General features: G+C 46.0%; 1 protein-coding gene across 1 annotated transcript in view; it reads right to left on the bottom strand.

The window, feature by feature from the left end:
• Positions 1–13,460, bottom strand: part of TfIIA-L (transcription factor IIA L) — a 68,668-nt gene extending 55,208 nt beyond the window's left edge. Inside the window, exon 1 of the mRNA XM_068351210.1 lies at positions 13,322–13,460. Within this exon, the coding sequence (XP_068207311.1) occupies positions 13,322–13,348 (27 nt within the window). The 5' untranslated portion in view covers positions 13,349–13,460. The remainder of the gene's footprint in view (positions 1–13,321) is intronic.
• Between the last annotated feature and the right edge of the window lie 1,140 nt (positions 13,461–14,600).

A 14,600-nucleotide genomic window follows, 5' to 3' on the forward strand; every position in this document is an offset into this window, starting at 1 on the left:
GCTGACCTCCAACTGGTTCCACCAGTGTTTCATCCAGCAAGTCAGTCAATATCTCTCAGAGAAGGGCTTGCCATTTAAGATCCTTCTCCTTATGGATAACGCTGGTGGACACGCAACTGACCTGTCGCGTGAGGGCGTTCAGGTTGAGTTCCTGCCACCCAACACCACATCATTAATTCAACCGATGGACCAGGGGGTTATCAGGGCGTTCAAGGCCCTCTACACGAAGAATACCTTGGCGGACCTCGTTGCGTGTGTGGATGCTGCCCAAGAAGAGGAAGATGAAGATTTTAATTTGAAGGCGTACTGGCGGCAGTACACCATAGCCACGTGCCTGCAGAACATTCAGAAAGCACTGCAAGAAATGAAACCTGAAACCGTGAATGCGAGCTGGAAGAAGTTGTGGCCCCAGATTGTTTACGACGACGAGGGATTTACTCCGTCTGAAATCCAACACTCTGCAATACGCAAATCTGTGCAGTTGGCTGCGATAATTGGAGGTGACGGGTTTGGCGACATGACGACTGAAGACGTCGACGAGTTGTTGGACTGCCATTCCGAGCCGCTAACTGACAAATGACCTAGAAGACCTGACGAAATCGGCCAGTGAAGAAGAGAGCTAAACACAGGAAGAGACCCAAGAAAATGTCGAAGAAACGGGCTTAACATTAGAACGGCTTGCCAAGGTCTGCAACCATATAAAGGAGGTGAAAGAAATGTTGCAAGAGTGGGACGAGGATATGGTTCGTTCTACGCAATTCTGCAACAAAATCGATGAAGACATGACTCCCTACAGGATGCTCTTAGAGCGAAAAAAGAAGCAGCGGCAGCAACTTCCGATCACAATGTTCTTCCAGCCTCGCAAAAAAGAGCCAGTTCCTGCTGCTAGTACGCCTTCGGAAGAAATTGAAGAAGTTTCCCAGGAAGAAGTTGAAGAGGTGTCCCAGGAAAAGACACCTCCGTCTGAAGAGACGTAAAATACTATCATTGGCTGCCCAGTAGAAGACATCATCAGCTTCATCATCATCATTTCTACTGTGCAGCAAATTCATCGCCATCATCATTCAAGTTTTTCTTGAACTTCTTTCATGGTGAGTACAGTAAGAATCTTTATTTTATACTTTAATATTCTAACATTTTAATATTTGTGCCTGTTTTAGTTTAGTACTGTATGCATTAAGTTAAAGGGAAGGTTTTAAAAGTCTGAAGAGTATACATGTTATAACCTATCATATTTTTTTTGTTTAAAATTTACATTTACGGACGTAAAACAATCTCTCGCTCTCTCTCTCTCTCTCTCTCTCTCTCTCTCTCTCTCTCTCTCTCTCTCTCTCGTAAATTGTTTTCCTGCTTTGCTACGTATGTATGATTTTATATAGATACGGTAAATAATATTTGTAATGACATATTTTCTAAAAGCTTTAACTGTAATACTGTATCATTATTTATCGCTTTCATCATGCGCGTTAAATGCCTTCTTTATTTATTGAGCGTGGTTGTTTACTGAGTGTACTTTATGACGCCGTCGTTTCAGGCGGCGTCATAAAGAAAAACATTTCATTTGGAAGTCCTAAGAAAAATTAAGTAAAACATTGGTAATAACAAAATCAACATACTGTATAATCAATATAATTGATGCAAAAACTAACCTATACACAGATGTGTACACTAAATGCGTTTGTTTCTTCATTATGATCAGAGAAACGTATACAAAACATTGGTTGCCATTTTTTATCGTGCTTTTTGGCGTGTTTAGGAAACGCATGATATAAAATCGCCTTTAATATTTGTGCCTGTTTTAGTTTAGGGTACTGTAGTACATGCATTAAGTGTTCTGTACAATAAAGGGTAGTTTGTTAACAGTACTACGTACAAGGGAAAGTTTTAAAAGTCTGAATATGACAAATTCGAAGATAATTTGTATTTTTCCTAACCATACAAACCTTAGCTATTTACAAAGGGTATTACTTTTAGCGTAGCTGAAATGGCGAGCCATTAGAATTTAACGAGGGTGTATTACCCCCGCGCTAGTTAGCGGGGGGGTAGGGGAGTGGTAGCTAGCTACCCCTCCTCCCCCTCACACACAGGTGAATACTCACTTTCACTTAGAGGTAGGACTTGTCTTGGGGGACAGGGCTGGCGGGCAAATATGTGTAAATAGCTAAGGTTTGTATGGTTAGGAAAAATACAAATTATCTTCGAATTTGTCATTTGTTCCGTAACCGAAATACAAACCACGCTATTTACAAAGGGTGACTTATCCCTTAGGAAGGGTGGAAAGTCCCCAGCCATACTGGCTTTGGCTTTACCCGGGGACTCAGAATCCGAGTGAGTCGCACTCGAGAAAAGGAGTCCCTGCACCTCACAAGTTCCTTGCACCGCAAGGAACCATGTGGCCTACGTAAGCTTGTGTGTGAAGGAAGAAGTGTGACCCGTCTTAGGCAGTTGACCTGGAGTTCCAGAAGGAACTCTGGGTTAAGACGTTCCCAATACCACCTCGTCAGGGTATGGGGGACGCGACAGTATTGACTCAATACTCGGAACACAAGGAAGCATGGTTTACCTGCAGAGGTTCGAGGTCAGCTATGCAGAGACCAGGATGCTGCTTCCCCGTAGAGGGGATGATGAAGAAAGAAGTAAGGGCCAGACATACTTCTTTCGTTCATGCAGACTAAAACCTGATAACAATGCCCTCAACCTTCTGCTACCTGTCCAAAAAGGAGCCTGAGGTTAGACCAGCTGTTGTGTAGCCACCACAGAGCGATAGAACACGTATCGAGACTCCTGTGGGTCACGCCCTGCAGGAAGCGGGCTGCGAAGGTCATCAGACGCTTCCAGACTCCAGCTTGTAGCACCTGCGTCACAGAGTAGTATTACTCGAAGGCGAGGGACGTTGCGATGTATCCAACATCGTGCTGTAGGGCGACGTGACGGGGGAGGGTCTGAAGACAGGTCGAGATGAATGTCCTTGAGTCCGGGCTGAAGAGGTATACTGGTGACTCTCCCCCCATGTCCTCCTTGTGTTCCCAAATCGGCTGCAACTGAGGCCAAACTGCAGCTGTTCCCAGCGCTAACCTCTCGATTCCTGTACTGGCAAGAAAGAGAAGGTCTTGGGACATCAGACACAGAATGGAGACTCAAAATCTTGAATGAATCGGACCGAAGGGTCGGGACCCTCAGATTCTGAGTCTAGCCAACAACTCAGGAGCGAGCCTGAATGTTGCCTTCCCCTCTTCCTTAGAAAGGGGGGGAGTAGTAAGAGACCAAGAAGATTGCTCACACACTGGCCGTGGCCAGAGTGAGCAGAAGACCCAGGGCGGAATACAATCCGAGGCCTGTCGTAAAAGGGTCTTGAGAAGATCTCTTAAAGGACTAAAAGTCCAAGCCATGCTCCAAGTTGGAGGTCTTCCTCCGACTAGGGCAGGGACGATCGTAGCTTCGCATGAGCGAGGATAGATCCAGCGGGCAGGAAAAAGTTATTCCTTTAAGCCTGAAGGTCAGGGAAAGGCTGAGCGACAGGCTTCATTGCCAAGAGCGGAAAGGAGTTTCCTCCCGCCGAAAGGCAATAAGACCGTTATTGCTGGAGAAGAGGCCTCACGGGAAGAAGTATATCTCCCACGGCACCAACCACCTTAGACTCTTCACTTTGCCTGGGAGACCCCTGTGGATGACTATCGCAGATGACGCGACCTCCGTACCGCGACTGTAGCGGGTTGTCTCTTCTAGAGGAGGAAGCGTAGTGTCTCCAGGCATGAAGCCGAAGCGACGCCCCGGTTCGGGAGAGATGTCGCAGTGTGGTTGCTTGAGTAGTCTGCGCCGTGGGAGAAGCTCTCCCGGGAGTTCCGTCAGGGGAAGCAGAGGGTCCAGAAACCGTTCTGCACATAGTCCCAGTGGAGCTCTCCCATTGAAAGGTTGACAGACAACCTGGTTTTGTTGAGACCCATTGTCCGCAGACAAAAAGGAGGGAAGACGCAGGCGTCGAAGTTGTCCCACCATCACCGGAATGCATCTTGCCAGAGTCTCGGGGTCTGAGACTGGGGGGAAAACTAGCGGAAGCTTGAGGTTCCAAGCTGTCGCGATCAGGTCCCCCAGACCAGCACTTGCTGGTTACCCAAGGTCAAAGACCCCTAGGTACACTCTCTCTATGAGGCTCTGCTCGGATAGTCTGAGAGAGACATTCCCCTGCCTGGAATGAGAGAGCCGATGGTGGAATTGAGAGAATCTCAATCATCCCGATATCTCTACTGCAAGATGTGAAGGTGTGAAAATGCGTCCCCTGCTGGTTAGCATGAAGTCGACACGCAACGGGGCGACTTGGCAGGAGCGGTAGGATCTGAAGAGGGGCCAGACTAAGGCCCTTAAGCCTGCCTGAATGATGGAGAGGTATCCTTCAGGTCTTGACCATAGGCCTGGACCGGAACATGCCCCCCCCCCCCTTTCCTTTGGCGAGTCCGAGAACCGCATCAAGAATGTGGGGAAAGGACGAGAATATCCACTACCATCAAGAGGCTCCATAGGTCAACACCCATTGCAGGTTTAATAGTTCCGCTGGTCCCATAGGGCCAGGGAGTCCGGTTAAACATTGCCTGAAGCCACCGGAACTTGGATCGCCCCACATGGAACTTATCCTGAGGCGACCGTTCGGACTATAAACGGGTCAATGAGGAAAGAAGAACTAGGAAACGTTCCAAGGTAGGGCTGAAAACTCTGCTTGACTGAGAACAGGTACTGCGACTCTCCTCAGTCTTGCCACGGTGAACCGAAAGGAAGGCTCGGAGGATGTGGTAACAGAATCTGGCGTCCCCAGGTGGTCACCCATCCAAGTACCGACGTTGCTTAACCTCGCTGGACGGACGAGAAGCGGGGTTTCCAACGTGGTAAGGCGGTTGACTCAATATCATGGCCAGATACTCCAGATGTTGAGGCAGAGGAAGAGAAGGCTCCAAGCAAAATACCATGAGCCCACACTCATGGTCAGCATTCGGAAGCTTTTCCCGGCGCTGAATCAGGTCGAAACCCGAGCCTACCGGAGTTGACCAGCCCTCCAAACAGCAGAGGAGGCGGAAGTCTGCACCTGAGCGGCCAAGAGGAAGGCAGGGAGAGTTCTCTGGGGAAACAAACCTGCTATGCCACGGCGGGATAGCCACACTGCATCATAAGCAGGAATACTTGCAGTTTAGGCTGAATTCGACGAGCACCCTGGAAGATGGATGGAATGGAAACTGAAAGTACCCGTCCTTCCGATCCAGGGTTAAAGGAGTCCTGTCGCCTCGTTACCAGTCTGATCGATTCTGCTGGTCTACGCTGGCCGAAGTTTGTTCGACAAACTTGATCAGGGCTGAGAGGTCGACTATGGACGTCCCCTCTCAGATCCTTCCTTACAAGAAAGGATCGACTGAGGGGGCCGGGGGTGAAGCCGTCGATGATCCTAAGGAAGACCTTCGCCTAAGGTATGGATCATTCTGCCCAACCGGGCAACTCTGCTGATGCTATGGCATAGAGGTTCAGAGACACTGAATTCGCTGACAGAGACGGCAGGCGCGATATCCTTGGCTACTCACAGAGATTGTGCGGGAATGGGCATCGGGAAGCTGTCATTCGGATGAGTAACCTTAAGCATCCTCCCGGCGAAAAAACCTGCAATCCTAGAGTTCGTGAACTCCTTTTAGGACTATGCCCCCCCCGGGGGAGTCTCCCGTGCCATCTGTTCCTGACAGGAGGAAACTGCAATTGGACACCTTGTCCCAGTTGTCGTAGCCGATAACTTAGGCCGACGTGGTTGAAAGAAAAGGGAGCTGGAGCCCTGCAGAGTCTGGAAGAAAGCGCCTTGGAGGAGTGAAACCGGAAGTCGATTTACTCCGCACAGCAGATGTTTAAGTCTCTGTCCTTGGGCAAAGACAAAACTCTTCTCAAGGATGGAAGGGTGTCTGAGGTCGTTGACCTCCACAGATGAGACACCCGAAGGAAGCCTTCAGTCAGTGCGTCCAGATGGTACAACATCGAGCTTGTCCGCAAGTAGATACTTAACGACGAAAGGCCAAGGTGCCTGAGCTCGAGAGGAGGAAAGTACCCTTGATCTTCCTGTAGCTTCCTTGAACCAAACCTCGGGCCGTAACCGAGGAGGGAAAGAACCTGGTAAGCTCCCAGAGGAAGAGGTAAGCAGTCACCCCTTGTCCGATGGAGAAATCTTCAACGGAAAGCCCCCCCGCCAAAAATCCTTCCAGGGCGGGAGAAGGAGAGAGTACTAGTGCAGGAGAGGGGACCCTCGAGACCGACCTCTTGGGAACCAACTTCGCCCTGGGGGAAGTCACCACGAAGTCCACTCCTCTCTTTCTCTTCAGCGTAGGAGAGACAGCCGCTGGTTTGTTACCCTGGCCGGTGAGTGCTGGTTTCATAAACCTCATTAACGCCCGTGCCAGCGGATCAAACCATGTCTGCTGCTCCAAGGACACAGAGTCCGAAATCCTCGCTAAGGTGAAAGGGATCGGGCGATCCTTTGGAGAGGACACGACGGTTCCTGCCTGAAAAGAAGGTGGGAAGAATGCTGTACTGACCTGTCTTCGTCCTGCACTACCAACCTGTGCTTGGATGGAGGTGATCCCGAGTGCCGCCTAGGAGCACGCGTCCCTGCTGCTACCACCGGCTGTGGAATTCGCCGCGAACTATGGTCGCGCGAGAGCGAACGGTCGCGCAAAGGCGAATGGTCGCGCGGGCGCACAGGCGAGTGGTCGCGCGGGCGCGCAGGCGAGCGGTCGTGAGGGCGCGCAGGCGAGCGGTCGCGCGGGCGTGCAGGCGAGCGATCGCGCGGGCGCGCAGGCGAGCGATCGCGCGGGGCGAGCGATCGCGCGGGCGCGCAGGCGAGCGATCGCGCGGGCGAGCGATCGCGCGGGCGCGCAGGCGAGCGATCGCGCGGGCGCGCAGGCGAATGGGCGTGACGGCGAGGGATCGTGCTGCCGCGTAGGTGAAGAAGATCGCTGGCGGTAAGCGATGGCGAGCAGCATGTGTAGGTGAATGATCGCGTGATAGGGTGCGATGGTGATCAGCATCCGCAAGAGGGCGATCGTTCAGGGTTGTGCGATGAGGAGCAGCATGCGAAGCGGGCAATCGTTCAGGGTTGTGCGATGGCGAGCAGCATGCGCAGGTGAATGATCGCGTGAAAGGGTGCGATGGTGATCAGCATCCGCAAGAGGGCGATCGTTCAGGGTTGTGCGATGAGGAGCAGCATGCGAAGCGGGCAATCGTTCAGGGTTGTGCGATGGCGAGCAGCATGCGCAGGTGAATGATCGCGTGAAAGGGTGCGATGGTGATCAGCATCCGCAAGAGGGCGATCGTTCAGGGTTGTGCGATGAGGAGCAGCATGCGAAGCGGGCAATCGTTCAGGGTTGTGCGATGGCGAGCAGCATGCGCAGGTGAATGATCGCGTGAAAGGGTGCGATGGTGATCAGCATCCGCAAGAGGGCGATCGTTCAGGGTTGTGCGATGAGGAGCAGCATGCGAAGCGGGCAATCGTTCAGGGTTGTGCGATGGCGAGCAGCATGCGCAGGTGAATGATCGCGTGAAAGGGTGCGATGGTGATCAGCATCCGCAAGAGGGCGATCGTTCAGGGTTGTGCGATGAGGAGCAGCATGCGAAGCGGGCAATCGTTCAGGGTTGTGCGATGGCGCGATGGCGATCAGCATCCGCAGTTGAGGGTCGCGCGATGGCGATCAGCATCCGCAGTTGAGGGTCGCGCGATGGCGATCAGCATCCGCAGTTGAGGGTCGCGCGATGGCGATCAGCATCCGCAGTTGAGGGTCGCGCGATGGCGATCAGCATCCGCAGTTGAGGGTCGCGCGATGGCGATCAGCATCCGCAGTTGAGGGTCGCGCGATGGCGATCAGCATCCGCAGTTGAGGGTCGCGCGATGGCGATCAGCATCCGCAGTTGAGGGTCGCGCGATGGCGATCAGCATCTGCAGTTGAGGGTCGCGCGATGGCGATCAGCATCCGCAGTTGAGCTAGTAGCTGGCGAACCATGTTCCTTCAGAAGTGTTGGAGAACGTTGGCGTGCCAGCTGTAACACACGTGGGCGATCCGGAGATCGCTGGCGAGCTGATGATCGCTGACGAGCTGACGATCGCTGACGAGCTGATGATCGCTGACGAGCTGATGATCGCTGACGAGCTGATGATCGCTGACGAGCTGATGATCGCTGACGAGCAGAAGGCTACGCGTGGAAGCCCGCGCAAAGAAGAAGAGTCCTTGACCCCGACCTGAACCTAAGTTCTAGATCGCGAGGGCGAACGTGGGCGCACAGGGCACGTAACAGGAACTGCAGGGAAGATCATCTGAAAGCGCTGACGAACAGGAGAGCGCTGACGAACAGAAGGGCGCGCAGGGAAACCCTGACACGCAAGGGAAGAACCCCCGTGGGGGCAACCCTTTGCCCCGAAGGGATCGTTGTCCGCCGGGAGACTGATGTCCGTCGGAAGACCGCTGTCCGTCGGGAAGACCGTTGTCCGTCGGGAAGACCGTTGCCCGTCGGAAGACGAGATTAGACTGCTGTCCATCTGCACCAAGACGGAAGATCGAGAAAAAGAAGTTGTAGGCTGCAAACGGAGATTCAAAAAGGCGCCTCAAACACCCTTATAGGGAGATGAGAGGCCCTTACGACGAGGCGGACGGAGGGCCTTACGGCGAGGGAGGCCAACAGCAACAGCAACAGAAGAAACCTCCGAAGAGGAGTCTCTATGAGTGTACTCTCTCGCGAACGAAAGAGAAACACTTCGTGGAAGAGACTGGTCAGCCAGTGACCTAAAAGGGGCAATCCTCCGAAGAGGAGCTCCTGCAGTTGCCCAGCCCCTTGAGCGAAACTGCAGGTGCGACCGCTCAGCACCAAGAGCATAGTCGCACGAAAAAAAAAAAGGCAAGAGAAGAACCCCCCAAAAGAGGAAAAGCTCAAGCCTGGACAGGAAAAAACTTCCCTCGGAAGGAAAGTTATCCGCCCAAGGAGGCAAGCCTCCTGACTGTTCTAAAATGAACTGGAGAGCTGTCCGTCGACACGGGAGTACTACCAGTAGAAGGAGACACGCCCCTGACGACAATACAAGGGGGAGGCAGCAACAGCCGAATCCCCAGGACTCAACCAGACAGCTCACACCGTTGCTATATTACAGAAACGAACTAGATCGGTAACTGTAAAAAATAAAACAAATAATATTAGTACACATTCATTCCCCCGGGAAGGCTCCGAAGAGGAATCCCGAGGAAAAGGAACAAGAATTACACAATAGGCACGTGCCCTCACAACCACTTACACTCGCGGAAGGAGAGCTGTAACCAAAACAGAATTATAACAATTATAATTATGTAACTATGTAATTATGTAATTTAAAAATGAATGAACACTAAAGAAAAAAACGAAAACCCCGAAAGGAATCGTTCTACAAGCTGAAAAATTAACAACTACAATTAGATTCATAAACTAATTGAGACAAAATGTACGGCGTAGCAACCCCACCCACACGGGAAGGAAGCTACAAGGGCGTAGTAAAACATAGTAAAAGGGTGAACGACCTCAAGAGAGAGAGAGAGAGAAAGACCGAAGTCAAACTCGATCGCAACCCATAAAATTAGGCCGTGGTGGCCTAACTGCCGAGGCCTCCACGTAGATATCGTACACTACACACACACATCTGAAAAGGAAACTTACTTATTTCTATACTCAAATATATATACAAACATGAAAACATGTTTACATATATATTGAGTAAAAGAAAAGTAAGCGATTAAGTAAAGACAAAACAGACAATGGCTGCCAAGCGAGGACCAAGACAGAGACGTCTGTCACAGTCCGAGCCAAAAGTGAAAGTGAGTATTCACCTGTGTGTGAGGGGGAGGAGGGGTAGCTAGCTACCACTCCCCTACCCCCCCGCTAACTAGCGCGGGGGTAATACACCCTCGTTAAATTCTAATGGCTCGCCATTTCAGCTACGCTAAAAGTAATACCCTTTGTAAATAGCGTGGTTTGTATTTCGGTTACGGAACAAATACATGTTAAATAAATACTGTAGGTAAATATGGTGTCACTACTTCGCGGATTTTCACCTATCGCGGTCGGGTCTGGAACCTATCTACCGCGATAAACGAGGGCTCACTGTATCTACAACTTGGAATGCCAGAGCAGGACTGCATACCACACATGCTTCCTCCATCGATCCAATTAATCAGAAAACTAAACAGGAAAAAAATATAAAAGTTCTGCCCAGCGAGAGTACAGTATTTTTATACAACACATCGGCAGAAGTCAGTAAACTCGCAAGGGAGCAGGCCTTCCCCCATACCCACCAGTAAATACCGACACCTACTTATAAATTTTAATAGCCGAGTTATCAGCTTTGCTAACATCATACTCCTGTTAAAGGGTGAATGTTCGTATTTGTGTAGGAACAATTGTTCATTAGAAAAATAGGAATCAGAATATAATAATTAGTCCTTTCTTGTAAATATTCTGTGGTTATGACTGCTTAGCAAGACTTGCCTTGTAGTCCAAATGAATTCCAATTAAAAAGTTTATGATGAAGACAGTGATATTTTGGCTTTGAAGACTTGAATCAATGCAACATGTAGCATTGCTCAATGAACATCATTTATAAATATGTATGGGAAAGAGTTAGGATCCTGCAGCAACACCACATGCAGATATGGATTTGATTTATGAAATTGGGCTATACTCTATAGCTCTGCACAGTTGCCTGCAAGTCAATTTTGCAACAAATGCAACACTGGAGGAAAACTCAGATGTTGCACTATGACGTAAAAGTTAGAATAGGATGGACAGCAAGAGTAAAGGTACAGACTAACCCAACAAGGACCCAAACTAACACTGCAAAGGCCCTTAAGTAATACCTACAGTGCAGGGTGTGGGATGCACCATCAACAGAACTACATTACCTTCTTACAATTTCATACTGATATGGGACCAAATATAGAAGAAAAAGTAAACAGCCCTTTAACTTAAGACCAATGAGGAAGCAAACATAAATGCCATGCAATTCTTGGTTCCTTGATGCCTATCCGAAAATCTCTAAGGTGTGGGCAGATTTGACTTGAGCAAATGTAAAGAGTTGGTACCTATGGATAGGTCATCATCATCATCCAGATGATGTGAAAGATATATAAAGTGAATGCTGTACTATAGCAAATGTAAAAGATAATACAAGAGAATTCAAAACTTTTGTGCTGCTCCCATACCGAATACAGTACCTGCACATCAAACTATTTCATTTAATATCAGGGAAACGAATTGTACTTTGTATTGGAAAAGATATGAAAGGTTGCAAATCTAATCACCGACAATAACGATGAAATGCACAGAATGGCAAAACCTACTGCCAATGGAATATTGGATCTACAAGCAGACTCTCAAAATGGATCAGGAGACGAGAGTACAAATTTTGAAAGGAAATAATGACAGGGGAAGGTGGACTGTAGCACCCTAGCAGTACCAGCCAAGCTCGGCTGATTCCGTCCTAACGCTGGGAGGAGCGAAGAGAGGAAAGGTCCCCTTTTGTTCCTTTAGTTGATGTTGGCTAACCCCCAAAATAGGGGGAAGTGCCTTGGTTAATAGAAAGATTACTACTAACAGAGATATGGTGCCCAGAAAATGAAAAAGAACTTGAGTACATTATCATAAGGTTAGAAACGCTGTAGATATTGAAGAGGCAAGACGGCGACCTGTGACGAAGATCAAGCAACCAGGGAAAATATGGACAGATGAAGACTAGAGAGATGGGAGAAAATAACGTAAAAAATATTTATTAGGGCAATAAATGGATTCATGAATTTGCCAGTGGGTACTTAGAAGCCATTCATTACCAGGGTGCACCTGGGGGAGAACCTTCGCCTTAGCGATGAAGTTGAATTAGAAAAGGATGGCCAGTAAGATTAAACTAATTATTATCATTTTCGTTAATATTATTATTACTATTATTACTTGCTAAGCTACAACCCTTGTTGGAAAAGCAGGATGCTATAAGCCCAAAGGCCCTACCAGCAGACAATAGCCCCGTAAAGAAAGGAAATAGGGAAATAAACTACAGTACAAGATATCTAAGAAAAACAACATTAAAAATACATCTTCCGTATGTAAACTATAAAACTACGATTGAGTTTATGAATTTGGGGCCATTCAGCGAACAATTGCAAATGCGGTAAAACCAAATAAGACGATTTATGCCGTAAAGTCGAAGATGTTGGATTGAGAGACGGATAATAGAAAGCAGGACAAATAGGCTGAAAACTGAATGCAAATGGGGACTTAAATAAAACTGAGACTGAAGATGTTAGCCTGGTAAATCCACATTTACCGTTCAAGTTAAAAGTAAACTATGATATGCTGCAAATTGTTTTATTACTATTAGTATAAGGATGGGGTAAATTTATGTTAAGACAACAAAAAACCCTTTTAGCTTTTAAAAGTATTTTTTTCCCTGCGTTTTACTGTTCTGAAACTTTCCGCACGACTATCATTTATAGATGTGTGTGTGTATATATATATATATATTTATATATATATATATATATATATATATATATATATATATATATATATATATATTTTTATATATATATATATATATATATATATATATATATATATATAAACTAGTTTTTTTCCCTAGGTTACATTACCCTGTAATACAGTACAATAATACCACTATATATATATATATATATATATATATATATATATATATATATATATATATATATATATATAAATAATATATATATATATATATATATAAACAGACTTCACAATGCAAATTTTTGCATTTAAAAGCATTTTATTATTTTTTTTCCTGTTTTATTGTTCTGATATATTTCGCACATCTATCATATATATATATATATATATATATATATATATATATATATATATATATATATATATATATATATATATATATATATCAGATAGATATATAATATAATTATCTTGCTAAAAAGCCCTAAGACCTCAACTTGCTAATACTACAGCAGTCCAAATAGAAACGTGTAACTTATGGCAAGGCTACGGCACTTGACCTTTACAAAAGATAATAAGAAAACAAAAATCAACCAAGATCTCATTTACTGAAGCAATAACATGTCCAATTGAGAGATAGAATGTCCCAGAGCAACAAGTTTTGTCAGCATGAGTAACTTAGGAAGTGCCATTAAATTTCCTGCTGCCGCAAACTAGACGTCATTTAGTGATGACTAAGAAGGCCCACCGGATGGCTTATGAATATTGCATTATGAAGGTATTTCATGATTCCCTAAGGTCTATGGTCTCTTACCACGCATGACATAGCAGTCTGGGACATGGTGAATCACAGATGGGTCCTAGATTTTCACTTGGGCTTCCACTGAAGCCGTTGCCTTTCCGTCGCGACGTTCTTTTATATGTGGCCTCCGGAGGCCCAGACCATCGCCATATCTAGCGGTCCTAATATATGATAGGAGGCGAGGTCAAAATAATGGATGTTATGTGTTATTTATATTATTTTTGCTATTTAAAGATTCTCCATAGTGTTCAAGAATTTTACAGATTAATATTTTCTTTCAGATGTGATCTAATTACATCAATTTCATTCATTTGATCGTTAACTTTCCGATTAGCTTTTAGCATATTGAAGTTAAACTTCAATATTTTATTTGAGAATTAGTTTATTATGATTTTATTTTTTAATTTTATATACTAATTTGGTATTATATAAAATGATACAAAAAGTTAATATCAGCGAATTAAAAAAGATTATCTCCGTTTGACCGAACTCTCGTATTTCATTTCATAACATTCCTTGCATAAATATAAACTAAGCGCGATGTTCAAATGAACTTTTTATGTGCTATCATATTTTCACAAACGCATACAACAATCATACGAAAATCTGTTAAAATACATCATGCAAATATAATTATGTGTTTTAGAACTATGTGTAATATGTTGACTTTCCGATAACCAAGAATTTATTTTGGCAAACCTTATTCGCTGTCACCTGGTGGTAACATAAAGTGGAAGAAAGGAAAGAATTAGATAAGAACAAATATATGACGATAAATTTGTATCAGAACTCTACTTTACAACAAGAACAAATATGTTAACTTAAATATTATAAATAGACACAAAGTGAAAGTGTAGACTGTAATTTTTGTGAAAATAAGGACGAAGATTTAACTAATTTTTCCATGAATATTGAACTGACTTAATGAAGCGACAATAGCCTTACGAAGGAGACTTAATGAAAATAATAGGATAATTTCTATTTAAGGAAAGAAATGTAGAAAATTAGAATCAGATATGGAGAAAAATACCAAATGGTATAAAAGAAAGATGAACCTAAATCCGAAATGCGTGGCAAGATTACTAGTGGGTGCCTCGATCCTGAACCTGAACTAATTGGGAAAATAGAATATATATTCAAACTATCTAGATATAGATTTTAATGACCCCCTTGGATTTCTAGGCCCAAAAAAGAGACACAGGAAATGTCACCGTGTATTGAAAATTATTGTGAGATTTAACCTTGTGGTTCTTAACTGTGACCTGAAATATGAGGGTGAATTCGCGTAGTC

Source organism: Palaemon carinicauda, chromosome 27 (assembly GCF_036898095.1).
Source record: "Palaemon carinicauda isolate YSFRI2023 chromosome 27, ASM3689809v2, whole genome shotgun sequence".
Taxonomy (NCBI): domain Eukaryota; kingdom Metazoa; phylum Arthropoda; class Malacostraca; order Decapoda; family Palaemonidae; genus Palaemon; species Palaemon carinicauda.